We start from the raw sequence: 25798 nt of genomic DNA on the forward strand, positions 1-25798 counted from the left end.
GCGTCAAACAGGACGATTACGGCGGAAAGTCTCGAGGATGCTGGCTCTCTAGCGGTCTAGGGAAATCGGAAAATCGGAAGACGGACCCCAACGAACTACAGATCGGGCCCAAAAACCGAAATCGAGTCGAGTGTTAAAAAGAAACCGCTGGGCAAAAAAAAAAATAAAAAAGGAGGAAAAGATAAAGCTAAGCAAAAAGAAAACCGAGCGCGCATTAAGTGATAATAAAGTAGCGGCAATCATTTTAAAAATTGTGTGCCAGCTTATGCAAATGTAAAAGTCGCTTAAGAGCCAATTCCCAAATATTTCTCAAGTTTCGCCCCAAAGAAAAAAAAATCGAAGAAAAAGCTAAGCAAGAAAAGCCGCAATTTAAGTGTGCTGTGTGTGACCAAACAACTTACAAAGCCACCAACAAAACCAAAAAAAAAAAAAGTAAAGAACCAAGGGAAAAATAAATCTGAAGGAGTGAAAGGAATTGTAAGCCGCAAATGAACAGCGACAAATGCTCGGCCCTCTTCTTTGTAAGTTGCCAAATTTGTCGAGGCCCCATTGACTCACTGACTGAATAACTGACTGACTGACTGATTGGCTGACTGCGGGAATGACTTAGTGACTGCGACCTTTAGGTATTGACGCGCATTAATATAAACAGCGGAATTTGTGCTCATTATTTGTGACTTTGACTGTCGTTGGCATGGGAAGTTGTCAGATTCGGAGGCACAAAAAATAAATTATCAATTATCGGGTCACTTGTCTTTGATTGCCACGAGTACTTCTTTTCACTGCGGGACTTAAGCTAATTATAACGCAAATACATTTTGACATGAAAAGAGAGACATTAGTATAAATGCCAAAACAAAAAAAAATTACAGATCTAATCAAGTGTCGTCTTTATAAATTGGTATTGATAGCAGGTTCCCCTAAAAAAATACTGATATCTCCAATTATTGGGCATGGTTACCTTGCCTTTTCGGCATGACATTGGCATACTAATCACCTCATCGAAATGCAAATGAGCCGCCTTATATTATGGATTTTATCTGCGGCCTAATAATTTTCCTGTTACATTTTTATCTCGTCGGATTCGCTAAATACCTGCCATCGTGTTTTGTTTTTCCATTCACGGTTGGCACGTGCCCGTCGACAAGGGAAAACCAAAACGAACTGGGGAAAAAAAGGAAAACATTGCGGGGGCGCCTCGTTTTGAAAGGCAAATTTTTGAAGGTCCCGACTCCGGGCGATGCCTATCATCTGCCGAGCTGTAAATTACTGGGGGCACTCGGAAAGGTCAGTTCCATGGATCCGGCTCAGTTTTTGCCGTATCCCGTAGACAGTAACCCGTATCTCCGGATGCCAGCAACGTGTTAAGTTGCGAATGAATAGAGGCGGGACAGGGGCAAAAAGTAATCAGCGAGTGGCTACAAAATAATTATTTAATTAAAGGAAGTGCTGCTCCGCAAGACAACGATGCAGCAACTGTGCTGCTCCTTCGCCCTAAATGTCCATTCATTCATTTCACTTATCTCGGCCGGCTTTTTGTTTTCGGCCCCACTAAATAAGCCAAGTCCCGCTCTTCAACTCCCTGCCACTTAAACGTCCGTGACGTTCAACTTTAGGCTACTAATTTAAATTTAATTAAGTGGGATCATTCGTTTAATGGAAACTGGCCGAGACTCGACTCGACTCTCGTCGCACTTTGCGTTAGTTTTGCCAACGTCATTATAACGAATAAAGTTCGCTGTGCCCCGGCTATATGAATATAAAGCGTCTGTTAACCTATTTTCTAAATGCGCTAAATAATCCCGATATCGCTGGTGCTTCACCACCCACAACACCAACTCAAACTCCCAGGATACGGATCGGCAGCCGGGTCTGGACTCTGGTTTTTATGGGCCCAGCTCAAAATAGACAATGAACAGACAACGGAGTGCAACTTTTCACTCAAGTGGTTTTTATGTAGATTGCTTCGGTCAATGTTTGCCTAATGAATGAATGGGCCCAGAGTTGCGGAGAAAGGGTTCCCATTTCACTACCCGGGGATTAGTTACTGTAACTGATATGATTAAAGAGTGGTTAAGCAGCAAAACAAACTTCAAAGGATGGAGTTTATACAACTCCGGTTGGGGATTTTCTATTACCCCCTTGATTCACAGATAACTTAGTTAGCCCAATCAGTTTCTGTTTCTATTTTAATTACGTATATTGCCATCCTAACTTTTAATTACAAATTCTCTTTAAAATTCTGCATCGAAATTGTAACAAGAAATTGTAGTGGGAATAAGCCACAAATAGTGACTTTTATTATTGGCAACCATTCCATATTATTTCACTATCTCATACATTCTCGTAAAGATGAAATCTGTGCATATATTAGTTATGAAAAATGTTTACAGAAATAGTAAAACACAACTTAAATCAATATATTTCGCCCCGAAATATCAGATAAGCAATGCCCAAGTTCTGAATATTTATCCTTGAAAAATACATGAGTCCAAACAATTCGGCAGAGCTAACGAGAACGAAGTTTACACATGCAGATGGGGCCCAGCTGTGTGCGGCCCACCTCAAATAAGCCGATTTAAAAACAATTTCAAAAATTAAACCATTATTAAAGCCGAGGGGAATGCAAACGTGAAAAGTAAAAAAAAAAATCCCCCCACATATAAAACGGCGATCCAAAAATAAAATTCCAATAAGCGTGCGTTTTCGGTTGGCTCCAATGTGGGGACGGAAAAACCTGGGAAAAAAGGCCAAAGCGATATGGAAAACAGACATTTTCGCGAATACCGACAACAGACCGACCGCCAGAGTCACACAACCAAGCGGGCAGTCATTCAGTCAGCCTGAGCTCTGCAATTTTAAATAATTAACAATAAAAAGCATAAAACAAAAACGTAAACAAAAATAAAGCAGCTAAGGGAGCGAACAAAAAACAACATGCATAAAAGACATTTAAAATAAGCGCAAAATCAGCACAAAAACATTCAGCGAACCGAAAGGATAACGACTGGGGGATATGCGCCAAAGGGTGTGCGTAGGGGCGGAAGGGTCGGAAGGAGCGGCAGAGGCGTCAGGTGAAAGGGGGCGTGGTGGGCGTGCAGGAGGACAGGTGGCCGGCGAGGCGCAACAATAACTGCACAAGCTGCTGGCACAGTGACACACTGACAACGCACAAAGACAACAGCACAAGAGGATTCGCAGGCGGGGACACACGCACGCACACACGCATATAGACCAGGTGTACATATTTGCATACAGTTCACTGGGCACACACACTCACTCACTCACTCACTCGCACCCACGCACACACACACTCGCACACACACACTCGCACACACACACACACACTCGAACAAATGCGAGCCTCAGCGAAAAGTGAATGAAACGCGACAGTTGCCAAGTCGGCTGACATTGTGCCAGGTGCCAGTTGCCAGTTTACCTGTTGCTACAGTGCAAGAAAATACTGTAAATCCTTGTAATTGTGGCGGCATAAATTAATTACTTTTTATTTGATAATTAGCCTTGCCAAAATATATTTAATAAAGAAATATATTTATCAAGTCAAGGTGCTCCCATCTTCTGTTTAAAAATCATATTAAAATCCTTAGTTAAATTTGGTTTACCCAAGAAATAATATATAACAAATTTATAACGTCAACAAACGTCATAATAATAACTTTATATACCTAAACTATAGCTTACTTTCTACGTTTCATAGCTTTAGCCATACTTAAAAGGTATCTTTTGTACGATAGATAGATTTCAGAGCAATAATTTTCCATATGAATGACTTGCTTTAGACTTTTCTCCTCGTGCATTTGTCAGTTTTCCAGGTGTTGGAGACACGTGCAGGCCAACGCGTGCCGGAGTGAATAGCTATAGCTTGGGGGGTGGCTCAAAGGGTGGTCTTAAAAAATACACACTAATTTGCCCCAATAAGCAGGAAACGTTTAATTAAGCACACAAAGCCGAAAAATTTAAGCGACTTACACGGGGCACAATTTGCATGATAACCCAACACGAAATCTCCCCGAAAATCATCTGATATATTTAACATACTATAACGCAACCTTTTTGCTTTCTGCTCAAAAAAAAAAAAAAAAACTCATCGCTGACCCGAAAATATATGCAGGCAGCACAAATTATGCAAATGCTGCGCTAAGTGCGGCAAAATGCTCGCAATGCCAGCGACGACAAGCTACAACTACAACTACAACTGCAGAAAATAAGCGGAAAAGCAGAATTAGCAGCAACAACAACAAGAGGAGTCCTGTTCCGCAGGAATAGCAAGGATATAGCAATATAACAACAAGGCAGCACCGCCAGCATCAGCAGCAGTATCAACGGGCTGCAAAATGCGCTTTGGCTTAAAGTTGAGCTGCCTTTGGCCAAGCTTTTTATTATGGCTAACATGGAGCAGTGGCGGCGGTGGAGGTAGATGGTGGGGAGTCAGCGCACAGCCATCATTAACCGAGAAAATCCCATTAGGTGAGTAACCGTAACCGTAAGCCCAATGCATCTGACAGCGACCCGAGCTGCAGGATCAGCCACCCACCCACTCCTGGCATCCTGGCAGCCAGCTTTTCGTGTCCTGGTTTTGTCCTGGCACTTACTCTTATTTTATAAACGTTCAGCTGCACACGCCTCAGCCTGCCGGGAAATGGCTAAAACGCGCAAAAGTTCCCCATTTCAAAAACTCTCAAAGAGAATACCTTTTCGGACAAAAAAAAATATTGATTCAATAACAGGCTACATTAAAAGTTTTCAAGTGCTTGTGCTAACCTTACCTTAAAATGTATATATAGCATTGAAAAGAATAGAATATGCTGCAATTTCTAATTGCTGCAAATATTTTACGCAGTTAACTTGTACTAGAAGATACATTTTTGTAAGCTAAGAAAGGACATTATTTTTCAATAGATAAAATCCGCTTGCTTTGTCCGAGAAATCATCTACCAAAATGAAGTTTGCAAGGAGTCAGTTTCATTCTATTTCGTTTTATTCCTCAATTTTTTTTGTTGGCCACTTTGAAAGCTGAAACGCCACGCTTATTAGCTTGCTGCAAACGCCACTTAAAAATTGGCTCAAATTGCCCACCACAACAACAGCAACAACGAGAAAAACAACAGTAGCCTGAAAGACGGCAACAAAGTTTTTCCCAAAAAAAAAAACAAAAACAACACAAAAAATAAAGCGAAGAAAAAATTACAAGAGCAACAACACAAATAAAATTCGAGCGCAAAAGCAATTACAAAGTTTAAAGTGCCTTTGCTTTGAACTTAATTGACAATTTCGATGGAGCGGCTACCGCTACCCCAAAAAAGCCCAAACTTTTACCCAAGTCGAGCACTAACAGCAATTTTACACATCTTTGCATGTTGCTGCTACTGCCGCTGCTGCCTTTCACCTGAAACAGGTGCCATTTTCGAGCAGGGAACCGACGAGGTGCAATCGGCCTTCAAGTACGCGATGCTCAATCACAACCTGAACGTCTCATCCCGACGATTCGAGCTGCAGGCCTACGTGGATGTGATCAACACGGCGGATGCCTTTAAATTGTCACGACTGAGTAAGTATCTAAGTAATATTCAGTAAATCTATTGATTAAAACATGAACACCAAGCTCGCTCGTTAGGAATTGAATTCATGAGATGCAGAAATTGCTGAAATGTAGCAAAAAAAATGTGATAATTATGCGCATTTTTAGCAAGTCTGTCATTATACATATTTTGTTATTTTTTCAATTTCCTTGGAACTCGGTCTACATTTAGCTGTCATTGGAAATTCTTTCTATATCTGTTGACTTTAATTGTAAAGGATCCAAGTCAGAGCTCTTTATGGGTCAGCTTAATGCATTGCAACTATTAGAATATTGATGCAGCTCATTTAAGCAATAACTCATTAATTAGAATTAGCTTTCATTGAATGTCTAAAATTAATGATTCAATATTAAAACAGATATAAATGTCATAAATGTAACTTAAATCTATCTATTACGTTGTGCGCAATAGCCCAAGCTTAAGATTTGTCAAACATTCAATAAATAACATGGAATGTAATGTCATATTTGTATGTGCTCTTCCCGTTCATTCCTTGCAGTTTGCAATCAGTTCTCAAGGGGCGTATACTCGATGCTGGGAGCCGTTTCGCCCGACTCCTTCGACACACTGCACTCCTACTCGAATACCTTCCAGATGCCCTTCGTGACGCCCTGGTTTCCCGAGAAGGTGAGCCCATTAAGACATTAATAAATATTAAAGCGAGTGGGACCAGAGCAAGTGCCAAGGTCGTTTGGCTATTTAAATATGAAATATTAATCATACGCACTGTTGGCTCGCAATATAAATTGGTAACCTTGAAAAGCGCACAAAGCGCACAGTCCAAAGCCCAAAGCCCACCCAAAAAAGAACTCCACCAGCACAGCTGGGCCAGTTGGAAAATATTTATGAGCCGCCCAGGTACAAATCATTATTAATACTAGCGAGCTGGGACCAAGTCGGTCAACCTGGCCACTTGTTTCTAATGATGTCCTGGCCCAAGCCGGCTGCTTGGTTTGTTAGTTTGGCTGGTTGATATTGGTGTCGTGTGCGTGCGCTTTAAAAATTTATAACACACTTTTGGCCTCGCTTAGGCCGTTCGCCCAATAAATCAACCAGGAAAATGCCCGAAACGAGCCCAAAACCAGAGCTCCAACAACAATGAGCACTCAATAATGATTCATGTTTACTAACTCGCCATGTCCTTGCTTCTCCTACCCAACGCCTCCTCCTGCCCACTTCTCCAACCGATTTGCGGCTGTTTTCCATAATTTTCGCGTTTTAGGTGCTTACGCCATCGTCTGGCTTCCTCGACTTTGCCCTCAGCATGCGCCCGGATTATCATCAGGCCATCATTGATACAATACAATTTTATGGCTGGCGCAAAATAATTTATCTCTACGATTCCCACGATGGTGAGTACAGCCAGCATGCATACTAATACATGGCCATAAACAGATATATAGATACATTCGCAGAATGGGGATGCGGATTCGAAGGAAGCTGAGCGAGTCAATAAGCATTTTTCCGCTTTCGCTTCTTGCAACCTCATCTATGCAAACTATGTAGTCGGGTTCGGGAAAGGGACTTCATATAAAATACTGTGCGAAAAATTTTAAATATTTTATATTAATATTTAATAATTAATATCTCATGTCGATTACATTTTCGGACTATTTGAAACTTATTTTCAATTGTTTAAAAACTTATTAAAAGCTCATATAAAAAACATTCCAGCTGAGAAAGAACGAGTAATTAATTCTAACTTAAAATATTTGTATAATATTTTTAACTTTTCATCAAACTATTTGAGACCAAATTTTCCTATTAGTTTTCTGCCAGTGAAATTGTAAGCACTCCGCTTTCCCTCCTTCACTGCAGCGTAAATTTGCTTTGTTATAAGTTTCTGCAAGCATTTTCCATTTATCCAGTGCATAAATAAAGTTTAATGACACAGCCGTCTGCATTGAGGTCCCCTTTCTCCATTTCTCCATTCTCGCTGACATTTTGCGCCATTGGCAGTTGGACAATTGGTTTATGTGGCGACCGACGACGAATGGTTGGGGGCATGAAGAGATGTCCGGATGGATGGAGTCTAGTGTCTGGCTCTTGCGCTATTATTATTAATGAATGCCACGTGAAAATCTTTTGCGGTGGCCAACAGTACTCAATCAATTCGAGACAGTTCATAATCTTCCAGCCGCCCGTCCGGATTCTCTGTCTCTGCCTGTGTTTGTTAATCTCTCTTCATCCCGCTTTCACTTCGTGCCTGTGTTGGTGTGTATCTCATCGGCTGTTTTAAGCCATGCCAAATGCTTAGTGGCAGTCAATCAACTCTGTGGCTTCTTGTTAGCAGCTTAATAAAATCTGATTGCCGGCATATGACTTTAAGGCCATAGTGCGATATATGGCCAATTAATAGTGATGGGGAAGACAAAATTGCTTGGCCGTTTTTCATTTTTCATAAATTTCCATTTCGCCTGCTTGGTTTATGGTCATGTTTACAAGGCAACTTCTGGCACGTAGCGCCTACGCCTTCTCAACGTCCTATTGTTTTTGGCCAGGCAACTGTTTTGTCCTGGAATGGCTTCCTCCTTTTGTTTATTCAACGCGCCAACGAGTTTATTACAAATAGGAAAAACATTTTGCGCCTTGCCTTGAATGCTCCAAAAAAAAAGAACACTATTTATGGGCAATGGCCGGCTTCAGATACTATTTTTCGAGTGGCGTGTAGAACAATCACAACAGAAACAACCATCGATGCAAACACAAACAATATTTCGTTATGGCTTTTTCCCCCCCGCTCCTTCCACAGAATCTAATTCATGCGAAGTGGGCCAGCGGCTTATAAGTTTATTCTTGCTTGTATTTACGACTTGGCCAAGAAATTGGCTTACACACATTTTCCTTTTAGCTGTGAAATTATTGTATTTGCTGGCCGCTCTCGCTGGGATGCCGGGAAATTCCAATACGTGCTTGCCCAGCGGCTATGCTTTATTTTATTTACGCACAGTTTGTTCACTAAAAAACACTTGTGCCGCCGCCGGCTATTGGATTTTCCAGACAAGAAAAGCGGGCGGGACATCCACAGGTCATTAAAGAAATCCGCACACGAGTTTCGCGGCTTGCTCTTGAGCGATATTCATTTTTCGGCAGCTTAGCCTTTAAGTCTTAAATTGATGAATTTGCTAATGCAGGTCCTTAATAGATAATTCGAAAATCATGTTAAGCACCTTAGATTGCACTTTAATTGGTAATTGGCCTAGTTTATGGTGAACTTTTAACTTTCGATCATTTGATTTGAGTCTTAGTCACAGATATTAGCAATGTAGAAACTTAAGAACAACCTTTAATATGAAAATGATATACATTAAAATATACCAAAAAACCCCTCTTTGTGTCGTGCAATCCTATCGCTTTCCACTTGCACGATTGAAATGGCAAAAGAGCAGCAGCACACAAACCGAGCTGAAGTAACTTAATTTCGAATGGGGCAATGTGGCAAGTTGGCAACTTGGTTGGTGGCCCATCCTTTTGACATGCTAACTGCTCCGAGCAGCTGTCCCGCTTCCAGTCATCGACATCATCCAAGCCAGCCACGTCAAATGAGCCGTATAAGCAAATTTCCCACAGACAGGCAGTGCCAATGAATCGCAAAGTATTTGCACGTACGAGACACTAGAACAAATGACATGCACAGGCAAAAGTGACAGGTGGCGATGCTCAGCTAGCCGGTTTCCAGCCAGATGCAAGGATCCTTGAGACAGGCCAAAAAAAAAAAAACACTTTGATTCGTTATTTGTTTTATTTTTCTTTCGGTTCACCAAATCATTAATTTGTTCTTTTTTACAAGGGAGTGGGAAGAATGTTATTTCGCTTGTTTTCTATAAAGCCAGAACCCAATTTTCCGTGACCCCTTCAGTCTGCCACGTTGCCATCGATATTTCTGTATGAAAAAGCATACAGTCAACAGTCTGCAATGAAAGTAAATGTCTTACTTACATGTACGTATGTATACATACGTATATATTTATTTATGTATATGTGGGCCATGTGTGTCCTGGCAGCTGCCGAAAATGAAGAAGGAATCTGTGAATAAAGAAGAAACGCGTTGAGTAGGCGTGGTCCTGCCCATTGCCGTGTTAACAGCACATTGACTTGCCGTGAAATGAAATTTATTACGAGGGGCAGGGCGAGAAAAAAGAATAAACATTCCACGCAGGAGTCACAGATACAAATACGCAGCAGACAACGGCACAGATACAGATACAGATACCAAGAGACAAATACGTAGATACTTGTATTTGTGTGTATGCGTGTCCTGGTGCGGGAGCTCTTTTAAGGACATGTGAGAATTCGCTTGCTCATGCTGCAATGAAACGTCAGCAGTTACACGATTGACCACTATTGTTTATTAAAGACACCAAAGTCAGCGCCTAGATATATTAAAGTTGAACCCTATGGCTAATCAATGCGACCCTTGAACCCTAACTGCAGAATTATGCAAATGGTTTTCGTTTATAGATGAAAGACTTGATTGTCTTTTGGCCCAAAAAATAGAATCCCCATCGATATCTACATCAAATATGTATATGGCATACCAGTTCGATGTTCAATATGAGTGGTTTGTGGGGATATAAAAATCTGAAAAGAATCTGGGCTAGAGTGGGCATCATGAATAATAAGCGAGCGCTGATTGTTGCCACCATAGAGCGTGTTACATAATTTAAATCACAGATGAATTTGCATAAACTGCGTCAAATGGCAGCGCAAATTGCGTTAAGACAACGACAACGAACAGAAGTCCTTGGCCAGAAAATGGAGACGAGGCCTCCAGTTCCGGCTGACTGCCATTAATTTAACCATTATGGGGTTTACGGCGCTTTCACTTTCATGTTATTTGATACATTTAATGATGCTAGCTACCGCTTTTCCCCATCCCCCTTCCCCTCCTACACCCCTTTCGAGGCCCTTGAAAACATATGCGCAAAGCCTTTGAGCTTGTCAGCATAATTTCCCCCAGTTTTCCCGCCAGTGACCGAACGAGGCCGCCAAAGACGACGCACTTTGTAAGTAATTAAAGCGGCAAAGTTTTTGATAGCACAACAGGCAGGACGAAACGGAGACCAGTGAAAAACCATAACAAGCTGCTAAATTGGGGCGTGGCCCGCCCTCTGGTGTATCCTAATTACGTGCAGTTAATGCATAAAATATGGAATATTTGGTTTTGGAGTCAATCGGGAAATGAAAAACCACCCTACAACAATGCTTTCCCAGTTGCCATCACTTTTTCCGCAACTTTTCTCGAAGTAATTACATTTGTTTATCCACAATTTAGCATCCCCTGTTGTGATCTTTCTCCATAAAATATGCTGCCGAACGTCTTAGTTGTTGGCCGTGTGTGTGATATCTGATGTCCGCATCCGGATCCGCATCCGTATCTCTTGTCCTATCTGTGTATCTTTGCATCTGCGTGATGTGAGCCGGTGTCGCTATCAAAGGCAGCAAAACTTCATTTTCGCAAAACTAACTTTTGTTTAACATAACAAATTGTCTTGTTTACTTTTCGCATTCGAGTGAAAGTTGGGCGTGGCTCTGTGGCTGTGACAGATTTGCATAGCCACTGGAGAGATAGTGGCCAAATTGAGTGGCAGCCAAAGCCCTGCTATCTTCTTCTTTAGGCACTTTTCAAATTCAATTTCGATTCACTTTTTTTTCTTTGCTACTCGAAAACAAATTGAATTTGGCCCGGTGGTTTCCAAAGAAAAAATATATATAATTGGAAATTAAATTCGTTACATAAACGAAAATGAAAGAGCAGCGGCCACAATTCGAAATAAAACAATAAAAACGAACGGAAATGCTCGAACACACACAAAGATACGAGAGCGGATGGGGACTTGAATACGGATACGGATTCGAATTGGGAATCGGGGAGGGATGCCAATTTCGAGCCATAAAGTCGATAGGCAAACGGGAAATCGGGAAGGTCGAATTATATGCGGCAGGGTGAGCCACAAAAATGTTTTCAAATCAAAAATAAAATAAAACAAAATCCTCGGCCGCAACAGCATGCTCTTCAATTACACTTTCGATTTTCCGATTTCGCACACACATAGATACACACGCACATACGCATACCCCAAATCCGAGCGGCAAATCTCAAATCGAAAAAAGCACAAAAATCAAATCCAAACACAAGCCATGCGAATGGAAGCGAAATGGATGGGGTTCGCTGGAGAGGAGGAAGTGCTAGCAAATGAAATTGTATAAAAGGCAAGGCAGAAAATTTATTGCACAACGAGCGGAGCGCACAAAAAATGGCCGCTCACTCATCCACACGGACACACTCACACACACACGCACAGAAACACACATTTAGGAGATATAGAATCGGGAGTCTCTGCATTATTCAGGACAATTTGATACCCCGAAAAGATGTATGCCACTGCGACGAGTGGCGATTTTCATCCTCTGACCCGAGTTGATTGGAGTGTATGCGTATGCAGAGTGCTTTGCATTTAGAAGTTCCGTCTTGATGAAACCGTACAAGCTGTAGTTACTTAACAATTTATCTACTATTAGTATTATATTTCAGCAGAAAAAGGATGTCACTGAAATCCTTCGCTTTCTGAAATTATCTTCCAATCTGTCTATCAGTTTGCAACAATTTATATTCTAATTATGTATCTTGTCTAAAAGTATCATAGAAACAATTTTTAAACAGGATTAAAAACTATATCCCAAGTCAATTGTGTCCGAAGGACATAGAATATTGTAGTTTTGTGAATGACTAGTAAAGATATTTCTCTCTCTCAAATTTCATGTTGCCCGAACTACCCTTGAATACCCTAAAACTTCGGAATATATACGTACTGTACTCCCCACATAGTGCAAATCAAAGCAACAACAAATTGGAAAAGTATTGAGTACGCTACGCCCGTGCGTAGCAGTGGGCGTGGCAAGTAGCAACAACAGCAACAGCGATGTCTAAATCAAAATCCAGCAGAAGCCAGAAGCAAAAAGAAAATCCCATTTTATCCGCAAACATAAATTGAAGGCGCATTGGAGTTGCACCGCCATGTCTCATGCGACATCCACCGAGAGCCAGTCGAGATTTCACCATCCTCTCACTCAGTTTCCTTGCTGGCTTTTCCTTGGTTTTCCGCCGCTCCTTCACATTTCCCCCCTCGACCTTCGCCTTTCTTTGTTTGCTGCGTAGCTGTAATACAAATCATCTGTCCGTCTGTCTCTGAGGCTATCTGTTTGTACGTTTCCTTCGGTCCCAGGCGCATTGAATCGTTGAGTTTTGACTCGTAAAGTTTGAGGAAAGTCCTGCGGGAGGACGGGAAGCGGAAGAGCTGGAGGAGCTGAAGCTCGGTTTAAGTGCGAATGAAAGCAGTTAGTTGCAGCCATAACTCAATAAGCACAAATGCAAATTGCGCTGCCAGAGGAGGATTCTCCTCTCGTTCGCATATCGTGCTAACTGTGGAGCCGAGGATAATGCCGGAATACGGTATACTGTATACGAAGGTCCACAAGGATAACGACGTTCCTGCCAAGTGGTCCAAAACTTGGCCTTGCCTCGGGGCCCTGGCATTGCAAACATGCCGCAGTTGGCCTAAATTCTGGGCGGCCCATCCAGAGGTATCTGCTGGATACGCAGTGGCATGTGCGCATCCTTGTATCCGTTTTCGGTAAATTTCAAATTGAAACTGATTTTGCTCGTTTGGCTTTTGTTTGTGGAGGGGGTGATGACGGGAGTGAGGCCGAGTGTGGCCTATTTTTAGACAAAGCAAATGTTAAGGGCCAGGCGACAAAGAAAACTGGAGCGTTGTGTAGGCGGATTGGAAAAGATTTAGTCGGAAAAGAAATAAAATCAGAAATTTAAAGTGAAAGTGCTTAAATATGGGCATAAAACGAAAGAAATTCAATGAAATCTCAAAAGATCATACTGAAATCAATCGATTTGTAATCCTTTTTGAGGAGCTTACATTCTAAAAAGCAAATGAAGGCCAATGAACATAGTTCTTTCAATTTAAGTTTTGCTTGGTAACACTATTTAAAGTATAATTTAATCGATTATGCATAATTTTTTTTAATTGTACACAAGATTTCAAATTGCTTTAACTAATAACAGTTTCTTTTGAAAAGAAAAAAACTCTTGATGGCTTATTATTACCACAATAATAGCACGTGAATTGCACTTTATCGCAATGAGGTCTGGTCACAATTCTCTGGAAAAATAAGATAAGCGCAGTTGATAGCATCAACTGATTAGCAGCGGCTTCAATAAAATAAGGAGCTTACAACCGAATTAAATTCAATTCACTTCAGACGAGCTTTTCGCATAAGCAGATTTTGGCGTGAATAACGCGACGCATTTGATTTCTCGTCGGGTGGATTGGATGGTTATGGGTATGGGTATGGCCATAGCCCCTTGTCTGACCCCCATCCAAGCCTTTGGGCTTCCTGTGAGTTGCAAATGTTCGTCTTGTTGATAAGGGACTGGGGGCTTGGGACCCAAGGGCCCGGGGCTTATTCCTTTCCAGTGGCTAACGACTCGCAAAACTGTTGATGGCCGTAATTTGTGTGCCCTCAGCTAATGCATCTATATATCTGGATCTGGATCTGGTCATATGACCGGATAGCCCAGAATGTGTGTAAATTTGCCCCGAAACTCAGTTAATTAACAGGATCACACTTGATAACCCCTCCTCACTACCGCAGGTCTGCTGCGCCTCCAGCAAATATACCAGGGCCTGCGGCCCGGCAACGAGTCCTTCCAAGTGGAGCTGGTCAAGCGCATCTCTAATGTCAGCATGGCCATCGAGTTCCTGCACACGCTGGAGCAGATCGGCCGATTCGAGAACAAGCACATCGTCCTGGACTGCCCCACGGAAATGGCCAAGCAAATACTCATCCAGCATGTCCGTGATTTGCGACTGGGCCGTCGCACCTACCACTATTTGCTGAGTGGCTTGGTAAGTGTTACAGCCCCCCAAAAACCCAACCAGCAGGCACCCGAGACAAAGGCCAGAAACGATCCTGAAACCAAATTACATCAGGGATTCGTAACAACAAAATTGTCATTATTTTTTTATACAAAAAGAAATGCTTGATTTCTGTTAAAGGTTTTTCTTTAATAATATTATGATATTCCATATCATAAATAAATTAGTTTAATTTAATATTAAGTCCAAAATATTTGTAGACATTGTATCCCATATCAGTTAATTTGTGATTCAAATAACCAGATGAACTTCATAAATAATGTATAATTATAATTTCATAATAGGGTTCATTTAACGTGCATAAAATGGCTTATATTAATATTTTGGTATTTTTAACGCATAAAGGACTGACCCCCTGCTTTCACCGATTCCTTGCACTGTAGCCTTATTAACCCAATTTCAATTCCATTGTCTTGCATTGCAGGTCATGGACGATCGCTGGGAGAGCGAGATAATCGAATTTGGCGCCATTAACATCACGGGCTTCCGCATCGTGGACACGAATCGGCGGCTGGTCCGTGAGTTCTACGACAGCTGGAAGCGCTTGGACCCCCAGATGAGTGTGGGCGCTGGCCGTGAATCGATTTCGGTGAGTAGCCATAGTCAAAGCCGCTATCCGGTCCGAACGAGGCCAGCACACACTTATTTGGCAGTTAAATATTTGCGGGGATTTAATGTTTGGCCAGAGAGAGACAGAGACAGAGAGAGAGAGAGAGAGAGAAGAGACACAGAACTGTAGCATAGTTTGCGGCGCTTTGTCGCCGCTTTGCGCTCTGTTTGCACTTGTGTTTGTGCCTCTGTTTGTGTTTCGTGTAGTCAAATACTCGTCTAGTATTCTAGTATTCCGGCGACAGATTCCAGATTTCACTTTTTCCAAGCGGCCAGGAGACAGATAGCTATCGCACAACTTGCAGTCAAAGGCACATGTGTCCTTGTCGCTGCTGCTCCGTTGTCCGTGTGAATGCTGCCGGGACACAGACATATACATATGGCAAGAGATAGTTAACAGAACTAGGAAATAAACTTGCTTGCATTTAGAGAACTGTTACCAAAAGTACAAACCTTGATACTTAAAATACCTTAAAACTTCTCACGCATTTTTCGTCTCTACTTGTTTTCCCCATAAAGCATATAGATGTTTTATTTGCCTAATTTTCATGCATGTTTAGTTGCAAATTTTAAAATTTATACTTCAAAGTGAGCTTTAATCACTATAATCATTTTATAGACTTACTGTGGCTAAACTAAATTTCTTTCAGTGTAAAAAGGACAGCCTTGCGGCAGCAGCAAGTTGGTTTATTTTGCGCTGGCTGGCTGTTTATATTTGTATTTCCTTGGCATTATCCTTGTTGACAAAGATTTCACTTTGTGGCGCTTAAACGTTAGTTGAATTCAGCTGCAGGACAGTTCTCTCCGGTCCGGTTCTGTATGGTCCGGTCCGGTCTGAACCGTTGTCCTTGCTATTCAGTCCGTTCCGGTCCAGCGGACCGCTGCTCTCTTTGGCAGCACTTGTTTGTTTTGTTGACATGCGTGTGTGTGCGAGTGTGTATGTGCTGGGGGAAATTCACATTAAAGCCTTTGTGTGGCATTCCCTTTTCAGTTCACTCATTCCGTGTTTGCACAACTGCCAGTAGGCCAGTTTAAGGACTCGCACATCCAGTCAGCCAGCGGCGAAATATTAAATCAAAGTTATGCCCGCTCTTTTGTGCGGGTTAATCTGCGACACGTTTCGTGGATGAACTCTCCCGGGGGCCTTGGGCTAGCTAGCTTAACCCCTAGTTGCCCAACACCTGCTGCTCCGTTGGGCTAAATAAGGCAAAAGATAGCTCTGCCCCAGAGGGCAATGGCTCGCAAAATTGTGAATAACAGCGTGTAATGCACTCATTAAATGCCAGCAGCTAAACCACCTTACCAGGAATGAATCCACGGGGGGCTCTATTGACTGTCATCCACACCCACCATTCTATCCTTTTGGATTATTCCCAAATTAATGCTTTTTGGCAGTGTTTATAGTAAACACCTGGATACTCTAATCATAATTATCATATGCGAGACAAAAATGTTAACTAATTTAAATAAAGCATTTCTGTACAAATTATTGCTCATATAAATCTAATAGTTTAAAATTATACTTTTATAAGGTTCAAATTAAAGTACTTGTAATATAGGAACTACCCAACCATTTGTAAATTTTTTAATCGGAACCCCCACATCTTTCTTTCACCAAAAAAAACTCAGGCCCAGGCAGCGCTCATGTACGATGCCGTTTTCGTCCTGGTGGAGGCGTTCAACAAAATCCTGCGCAAGAAGCCCGACCAGTTCCGGAACAATGTGCAGCGTCGCAGTCAGACGCTGATGGTGGCCCAGGCGGCGGCCTCCACGTCCAGCGATGGCTACAACTACAGCGCCAGCGGTGGTGGCGGCAATGGTGGTGCGGGCGGTGGATTCGCTGGTAGCGATTCCGGAGGACCCGGTGGCATGGCCTCGCGAGCACTGGACTGCAATACGGCCAAGGGCTGGGTGAATGCCTGGGAGCACGGCGATAAAATATCGCGTTATTTGAGAAAGGTGAGCTAGAAGCATTGATGTTCGCGACGATGATGTGGACACAATGTACCAACATCATCGACATCGATACACCTGCCAGCCGTGCAAACTGACAAAGCAATTAAGCACATATACGCCAAAAACCCACCCACTTCCTCCCCCCTATTTTACGGCCCAGTCGGCACTACAGATATCTCTCTGTTGGTATCTTTACCTTCGCAGGTGGAAATTGAGGGCCTAACCGGGGACATCAAATTCAACGATGACGGCAGACGCGTCAATTACACGCTGCACGTCGTCGAGATGACAGTAAACAGCGCCATGGTATGTGTTTTGTGTTCTGTGCTTTGTTGTCTAGTGTAGTTTGGGGCTGTGTGTAATGGTCCGCGCGGCGTTAATCCATCCGGGAAAAAGTTAAAGCCGTTGCGCTGTTTGGGCCACATGTGGGGACTAGTTTTCACTTGGCTATTTTCGGAAGGGGAAATGGCAGGCAGCTTGGTGGTTCTAATTTGAGTCCAGAATTTAAAGTTCGATTTAGGAGCATAAGAAGTTTAGCCAAAAAACAAATCTCAACTTTTCAATCTATTACTATAAGTGAAACAAACAGCAAATTATACAACTTTTAGTCTAAATACGCAGCACTCTGTGTTAAGTCGAATTAAAGATACAACTTTATTCAACAATATATTTAATTTTGGAAATACTTCAGTTTTTACAATAATTACATTATGTAACTTACCCAAATGAACAACTCCAAACGAAAAAAGGCTGCCCTTTCTGATATTCTCCGTTAAGAAATGGAAAATAATTCAGAGTTAGGCAAATATCGATTCGGTTTGCTCCCATGTGGGTATCTAGGTGTCGATGTCTGCATTATTTATAGCCTGCCCAGCTCAGTAATTTATAATCTTTGGGGGCATCTTCTTCGTTTCTGACAACCCAGGTCAAGGTGGCCGAGTGGAATGACGATGCCGGACTGCAGCCCCTAAATGCCAAGTACGTACGATTGCGTCCGCACGTGGAGCTCGAGAAGAACCGGACCTACATCGTGACCACTGTCCTGGAGGAGCCCTACATCATGCTGAAGCAGGTGGCCTTCGGTGAGAAGCTGCACGGCAACAATCGGTTCGAGGGATACTGCAAGGACCTGGCCGATCTGCTGGCCAAGGAGCTGGGCATTAACTGTAAGTGAATGCGCGATGGGCGATGCCCTGCTTAATCGGCCGTGAGGGCAAGCCCGCTTACGATAGCCGTGCACTCAAAAAAAATATGCTTGATATATTTTATACTTAGAAAATACAATTTAGAAAAATTTCTTTTAAATTATTTGGAATAATACATTCATCAAATTTCCAATTCAAATAAATGGATCGATATTTTGTCTAATCCCAATTTCTCCATGTGTGTGAATTGCAGACGAGCTGCGCCTGGTCAAGGATGGCAATTACGGCTCGGAGAAATCCAGTGCCCATGGCGGCTGGGACGGAATGGTGGGTGAGCTGGTGCGCAAGGTAAGTTCCTACGCCCGCGGCCATTCCGTGCTCCTTCCCGTTTCCCTTTTCGCATCCTCTGACACGAACCACCTACCAAATGAACTCCTTCGCATTGCAGGAAGCGGATATTGCGATTGCCGCCATGACGATTACCGCCGAACGCGAACGTGTCATCGACTTTAGCAAGCCGTTCATGTCGCTGGGCATCTCAATCATGATTAAGAAGCCAGTGAAGCAGACGCCCGGCGTGTTCAGCTTCATGAATCCTTTATCACAGGAAATTTGGGTGCGTATATGCTAGGTAGTTTCCCGTAGATCCCGGTTTCCCTATCCCATCCTCTTTCCCCTTTCCACCTCTCCTTTGGCGGCATGCACTTTGCCTCATTGGCGCTCAGCGAAGCGTTGCAACTGGAGTTGAAGATTTTACAGCCGGATTTCGCGACTGCGATTGTGGACTGTCCAGGTCCCGTATCCTCGGAGCCAAGAACATTTTACTCATTGCTATGGCACTTGGCACTGCCTCGAAATTTCTAATTATTTCCCGTCACCGAAAACTAAAAAGAACTCAGGCTAAACACATAGAGCAATGTGTTTATTTTCACTTTGGTAACGAGTCAAAATGTTGCAAAAATCGCGCTGCATACAAATGAGTAAAGTTTTTAAACAATTTCTTCATTTCTGCTTCTGTTTCGCCGCCGTTGCCTGGTAATTTTTACGCTTGCCAATTTTTTTTGCCCCTATTTTCATTATTTTCTACGCCGCCTTTTTTTTTACCCGCCCGATGCGAAGAAGGCTGTGTCCGCTGCTCGGGGAAAAGTTTGCGGCAAAAGTTTCGACTTGTATATTTATTTCTTCTGGTTTCGGCTTCAACTTGGCACCACGTAAGCTCCCAAAGTTTAATAGAGTAAACGACAAAGTTTTTTGTGCTTTTGCCACTGTTTGCCTTTTTTAACATTACTCGCATAAACAGCAGCACAGCACTTCGTGTCCATGGGAGTTGTTTTCCCCGAAATTACGTGGCCGTCAAGTTTTAAATTTAACGCTTGTCTCTGGTCCGAACTTTGCCGCTCGAGGCTTGTTTAAATAATGGCAAGCCATCAAATTTGTATGAGCGTTTAGTTGATGCTTATGTTGCACCCGGGCGTTTCACATCCACTTCTAAAAATTTTGGGTGCGCGGCGGAAGGATAACTGGGTAGACAATTAAACAAATTAGATGGCCATATACCCATATTTTGCCGACTGCTACTAATCCGCTGTAAATGCGCAAAATTATGGAGGCCGTTAAATTATGCACAATAAAAAATTCATAAAAAGGGGCAGAGCCCAAATCAGAATCTCGAGAAGTCAAAGAGTGTTGACAGCGCGACAAACGCAAAATTAAATGCTAATAAAAGTCGGCGAACAGCGCGCCAAAGTGAAAGCTAATGCGTAATTTGACATGAGCTAAAAAAAATTACAAATGCAAATTAGTTTTCCGGGGTCGGGAGTAACTCAACTGAGCGCCGAAGATGCCAGCGAAAGTGTAGCGTGCCAAAAAGGAAAAGGCAAAAGCCAAGGCGCAAAGTTAACAAGCTAATAAAAAAGTCTTTTACAAAAATGTATCATAAATTAAATGAAGCATTTCAGCTGCACACTCACTCTAACTCACCCACACACACACTCAAAGCGGCACAATCCTGCTTAGGAGCGTGTGAGTGTGAGTGTGGTGAAGACATTCGGGCATATGAAAGCGGCGGCGTAAAACGACAAGGACACACTTTTCCTTCCGCACAAAGGCGCTTGCCATGGCAGCCATTCAGGTGCTGACAGCTCCCACACACACAAACACCTGGCTCTGCACTGGGCGAAAAAAAGTTGTACAAGTCCATAAACATTTATATGTCACAGCCAGCTGTACAACTAAAGTGCTGAGTCAGAAATTAAATCTGTTAAGAACCTTTCTTCTGTATTCTGTATTATGTATTTAGCTGGTTCTTTACAAACAAATTAAGATACATATAAAATTATTTAACATTTACATAATCTTAGTAAATGTATCTGAATTGTATTCTACAAAAAATCCTATTGTCCTGTAAGGAACAATACTAAATGCTTAATTATGAGCAAAATCTCTATCTTAGACTCGAAAATCTACGAGTACTATTTTGCAACCATTTTTTTTTCTCCGTCCTGTTGCTGCAACACCAACGGTGGCAAATGTTGCCGTAGAGTCGACAGCAGCTTTTCTGCTCTTGTCGATGTCCTTGGGTGCTATTGTCTGGCTCGTCCTGCCGCGAAAGCGCCTGCTCCCGCGCCATCGACCCATTAGGTTAATGTTTCGTTATTTTCTAGGAAGCCACGGCCGCTTCCGCTTCAATTAGTTAAGAAAATTTAATGAAAAAAAGCAGCAGCGGTAGCAGTGGCTGCTTGCACAGGTGCCAGGTATTCCAGCCAGCCGCCTTCCATGTCCCCAGTCACGAATTTCATGTCTCATGTTTACCAACCATCCCTACAGCGAACTTTCTTTTCTTTCTCTTTTTGCTTTCACCTGCCAACAGGTGAGCGTCATCTTCAGTTACATCGGCGTGAGCATCGTGCTATTCTTTGTGTCGCGCTTCTCGCCACATGAATGGCGCCTCGTGCAACAGCAGCCGCAGCAATCACAGTCGCCAGGTGAGTACTGTACGCACACCTGCCCTTGTGCCACCTGCCTGGGCATTTGAATATTGAATTAAATTGCTCGCTTAAGAAAAGTTCGGAATAGAAATCTTTTAATACGGGGATTTCGCCCACGTAAATACGCTTAGAAATTGGCATTAGCTTAGTACAAATGTAATTGTCTTAATTTAGAAAAGGCAAATGCGTTGAGCAGCATTTCATTTTATATTTACGCGAAATTCAGTTATCAATTAAGCCATTAATTTATTTATTTAAAGAATACATACATGCTAAGAATTAAGTTCAATTAATTTAACTTTAATTACGTTCGGAACGTTACATAATTACCATTTAACCAACTATGTATTCAAAGTAAAATTAAAATCTCATCAATTAGAATTTTTATATACTAAAGACCCAACCAACAGTACGTTCATTGCAAAAACTTAACTGATTTAAGTTCGGCAATAACTTGCATGATTTCAGTTGTAAAGATATATTATCTACAATCCTTAAACACCTATAACATACGGTAATTGTTTCCACTGATTGGATGCGGGTACATTGCCATTGTGTCACCTTTTTCAAGTTACAATTTAATTTCACACCAAGTGCACAATTTCTTTGAGTGCATCCTAACGAGATATGTGCGTAAGCCAAAAAAGCGATGATTCCAGGCGGAAGACCCATTATCTCGTAATTGTATGCATCTGCCACAACTTTTGACTTGTTTTGCATTCGATTTTATTTGATTTCACTGAAAATTCAATTATTTTAATCCAATTTGCCACTGGCACTGCTTTTTTTTTGCTGGAATTCAGTTGACAGTCGGAACGAGAGTCAGATACGTACGTATGAACTGGAGAAGCTAGTCACTGTGAGAGAATCAGAGCCGGCGATGTGGAGTGGCTATTCATAACAATCTATTGACATCCTGCAAAACATCCTTAATGTAATTTTAGCGGAAAGTAAACAACATTCTGTATGCACGCAGCGTTTGCAGAATGTGTAAAAACGAAGATAGATAAACAGAGGGAGTGGGACAAAGGCGAGTGCAAAATGAAACCTGGCAAGGACTATGCTCCTGCATGAAAAGGACACGCCATGCCGGCAGTAAAATCAGCATCCACATCAGCCTCACGAGCAGAACTCGCTGGGAAAAGGACGAATGTCATCACATCTCCACCCGACAGTCAATGGCTTTGCAATTGAAGCAAATGGGGAACAGAGACTTGGCTATGGGTTTGATTGCATATCAATTAGAGCAGGCGCAAAAAGCCAAGCCAAACGAAATGATTGAAACTTGGACAGTCGACATGGGCACGTACTGACAGCTCACTCCCTGTTTTCCGAATCCAGTTCACACTGGGCGACCGAACTAAATTTAGAATGATTAATTATGTTCCTGAAAGGATTTTAATGGGGAAAATAATAGGGCATGCAGGTTACTTCGAAGCTTAAGTTTAATCAATACGAGTTACCATTTCACTTTTGCAAGTCTTCATCATCTACTTGGAACACCTTTTATGTTTTATGTTCTTACCATATGTAATATATATATTTAGTTAAGTACACCTTTAATTGCACTATTCTAAATATGTTCTGGGTCTTTCGTTTAGTAGTAATGCACTTTTTCTCACTGTGCATTAGCAGACTGCGCTTGCCGTCTGCGGTTTCGTTTTGCGGCCAACTCACCTCCCCCTTTTCCGCCTGATTCCCTTTTTAGATCCGCATGCACATCACGAACAGCTTGCCAATCAGCAGCCGCCCGGCATCATCGGAGGTGCACCACTGCCCGCTCCCCCGGGACCACCCACTCCGGGCGCCCAGACGGCAGCAGGAGCAGCTGCCCTGCAGGCAGCCCTCTCCGCCGGAAGTCCCGGTTCCGGAGGCTCCTCCTCGGCGGCGGTGAACGAGTTCAGCGTGTGGAACTCCTTCTGGTTCGCGCTGGCCGCCTTCATGCAGCAGGGATCCGATCTGTCGCCGAGGTCCGTGTCCGGACGAATTGCAGCCGCCTCGTGGTTCTTCTTCACCCTGATACTCATCTCCTCGTACACGGCCAACCTGGCCGCCTTCCTCACCGTGGAGCGAATGGTCACGCCGATCAATTCACCGGAGGACCTGGCCATGCAGACGGAGGTGCAATACGGCACTCTGCTGCACGGTTCCACGTGGGATTTCTTCCGGGTGAGTAAATACTCTGACAGGTACCTATGCACTGAAGGAAAGTAATTGGACCATACGTTTCATGACTTAAAAGTGGGTCACTTTTTCTCTCTGTACATCTATATACCTTCCCATTTCATAGACTACTTATGGAATTGCTAGTCCCGATTGCCTAGCAGCCAAATTAATTTGGGGGTACTCATGTCACACTCATTTGACAACCGCCCAATGGCCAAATCAAAGACAATAAAAGCCAACAGTCAAGGCCTAGAAAACCATTGGAATTTGCTGGCTGAGCCTTTTGAGACGTCAAAATTGAGAGGGGCCCCAGCCGGGCCACGAATTAATTTGTGTTAGACGAGAAATAAAAAGCAATTTGCCGCTGCCGTTCAGCAATCCACATTCCATTTCTCCGGCCGTCAATCGGGCCAAAAATGCAAAAGAAATGGGTCGCAATTCTATTTTTTATGGCTACATTTATTTGAGATGCTTTTAAGCACACTTACGCTCTGCTGCCCCGCCATGTGAGCGATATATTTCTATATATTTGGGCATACTCGTATATTATGTACGTTCATATATAACTCCGACAGCCATTAGTAGCCGACTAGGCACTCGGTTTCAGCATCCTACTGATGGATGTCTGGGCAAAACGGGTGTCCCTATACGCATGCATTCGATTGTCCCGGGATGCCGGGGCGTATACGCTATATCCGTATTCCGTATTCCGCAGTCCGTACTTTATTTTCCCGTTCGTCTTTTGTGTGCCCGCAGCGCTCCCAAATCGGACTACACAACAAGATGTGGGAGAACATGAACTCGCGCAAGCACGTCTTCGTGCCCACCTACGATGAGGGGATCAAACGTGTGCGCAACTCCAAGGGCAAGTACGCCCTCCTGGTGGAGTCACCCAAAAACGAGTATGTGAACGCCCGCGAGCCCTGCGACACAATGAAAGTGGGCCGCAATCTGGATACAAAGGGATTTGGCATCGCCACGCCGCTCGGTTCGGCGCTCAAGTGAGTACACTGCGGGGAAATGGGGTCAACTTAAGTGGGCTGTTTAGCTTTTCATTTCTAAATATGCAAGACTATGTAAAAAATATAATTTTTAAAGCATAATTCATTAAATGTATACGAAAGTTAAATATTTTCAAATATTTTATTTTTATAAATGTCACAGATTATTTAATGTGTAGTTCCGGAATCTGGGTGACATCGGGTAGTCAGAAATTGATGCCTTTTACGGCGAGAAACTGGGGAGTTTTCAGCCAGAGATGAAAGCTAACCCACATACTTAACAAAGCGCCGCCATTCTCATTTCCATTCCCGCTCCCCATTCTACAGGGACCCCATCAATCTGGCCGTGCTGACGCTAAAGGAGAACGGCGAGCTGATCAAGTTGCGGAACAAATGGTGGTACGAAAAGGCGGAATGCAGCACCCACAAGGACGGTGAGACCTCGCACAGCGAACTATCGCTGAGCAATGTGGCCGGGATATTCTACATCCTGATTGGCGGCCTGCTCGTCAGCGTGTTCGTGGCCATCCTGGAGTACTGCTTCCGCAGCAGGCATTCGCGTTCCGCGTCCAGTGGTTCCGGCATGGGCTTGGGCATGGGACTGGGCGGCGGCATTAGTGGCGGCAGTCTGGGTAAGGCCAATGGATCCATGATGTTGGGTCCGTCGAGCGCCGTGCCCGGCGGAATGCCGTCCTCACATCAAAGGAGCACGCTGACGGACACCATGCACGCCAAGGCGAAATTGACCATTCAAGCGAGTCGCGACTATGACAACGGACGCGTCGGGGTAAGTTACACTTCAAAAACATATTTGATATTAAAGTATTTTACAATTAATACTGGCTTAAAAGTGGCTTATTTTAAAGTCGACCTAGTATAATCTAAAATATAATACTTCTAAATAAAATAAATGTAAATACAAGTTTTATTTTCCTTAGTGTACGACATTAAACCAGTTTATAGAGTGCTAGATATGTGTTCTATTTTAAACGCACTTGCAATGTTCATCCAAGCATTGATTCTAATCCACGCACAGTATCTCAATTGCGCCTCGTTGCAGTACTATCCGCCCGCCCAGCTCTCGGCCACGCCCCCCGACGCCGGGGACTCCCTGCACATGAACGCCCACGGGCAGGTCTGACATGAGCATGCGCAGGAGTCGCGCCTCTGACGCACTCCCTGCGCGCCCACGATCCGCCGGATAATGGCCAACAGCCGCCAGGAGACGGAGAAGATGATGGGCGGCGGTCACGGCGGTACAGTGACCGTATCCGTTCCGGCCACCTGCTCCAGCAGCATGAACGGCAGCCACGAGGGCAGTCTCACGTTGTCGCCGAGCAGCGGGAGTGCCACACTGATGCGCCACTCGCCGGACATCAACCA

At 43.3% G+C, this 25798-nt stretch overlaps 1 protein-coding gene across 1 annotated transcript; it reads left to right on the top strand.

The window, feature by feature from the left end:
- On the top strand, positions 1-25563 carry LOC6604995 (glutamate receptor 1). Its single transcript, XM_002029802.2, has 17 exons — positions 1-521; positions 4133-4488; positions 5417-5569; positions 6100-6227; positions 6823-6952; positions 14268-14521; positions 14976-15140; positions 16790-17119; positions 17321-17422; positions 18042-18282; positions 18515-18609; positions 18710-18877; positions 21131-21245; positions 22957-23417; positions 24171-24415; positions 24743-25202; positions 25452-25563. The coding sequence occupies exons 2-17, from the start codon at positions 4356-4358 to the stop codon at positions 25554-25556; spliced, it is 3285 nt and encodes a 1094-aa protein (XP_002029838.1). The 5' UTR covers positions 1-521; positions 4133-4355; the 3' UTR covers positions 25557-25563.
- The last annotated feature ends 235 nt before the right edge of the window (positions 25564-25798 follow it).

Source organism: Drosophila sechellia, chromosome 3L (assembly GCF_004382195.2).
Source record: "Drosophila sechellia strain sech25 chromosome 3L, ASM438219v1, whole genome shotgun sequence".
Taxonomy (NCBI): domain Eukaryota; kingdom Metazoa; phylum Arthropoda; class Insecta; order Diptera; family Drosophilidae; genus Drosophila; species Drosophila sechellia.

Excerpts from the sequence above, each read along its gene's own strand:
- LOC6604995 (XM_002029802.2), top strand. The coding sequence starts at position 4,356 with ATGCGCTTTGGCTTAAAGTTGAGCTGCCTTTGGCCAAGCTTTTTATTA. Across the intron at positions 4,489-5,416 it reads AACCGAGAAAATCCCATTAG|GTGCCATTTTCGAGCAGGGA; the intron begins GTGAGTAACCGT and ends CACCTGAAACAG. Across the intron at positions 5,570-6,099 it reads CTTTAAATTGTCACGACTGA|TTTGCAATCAGTTCTCAAGG; the intron begins GTAAGTATCTAA and ends CATTCCTTGCAG.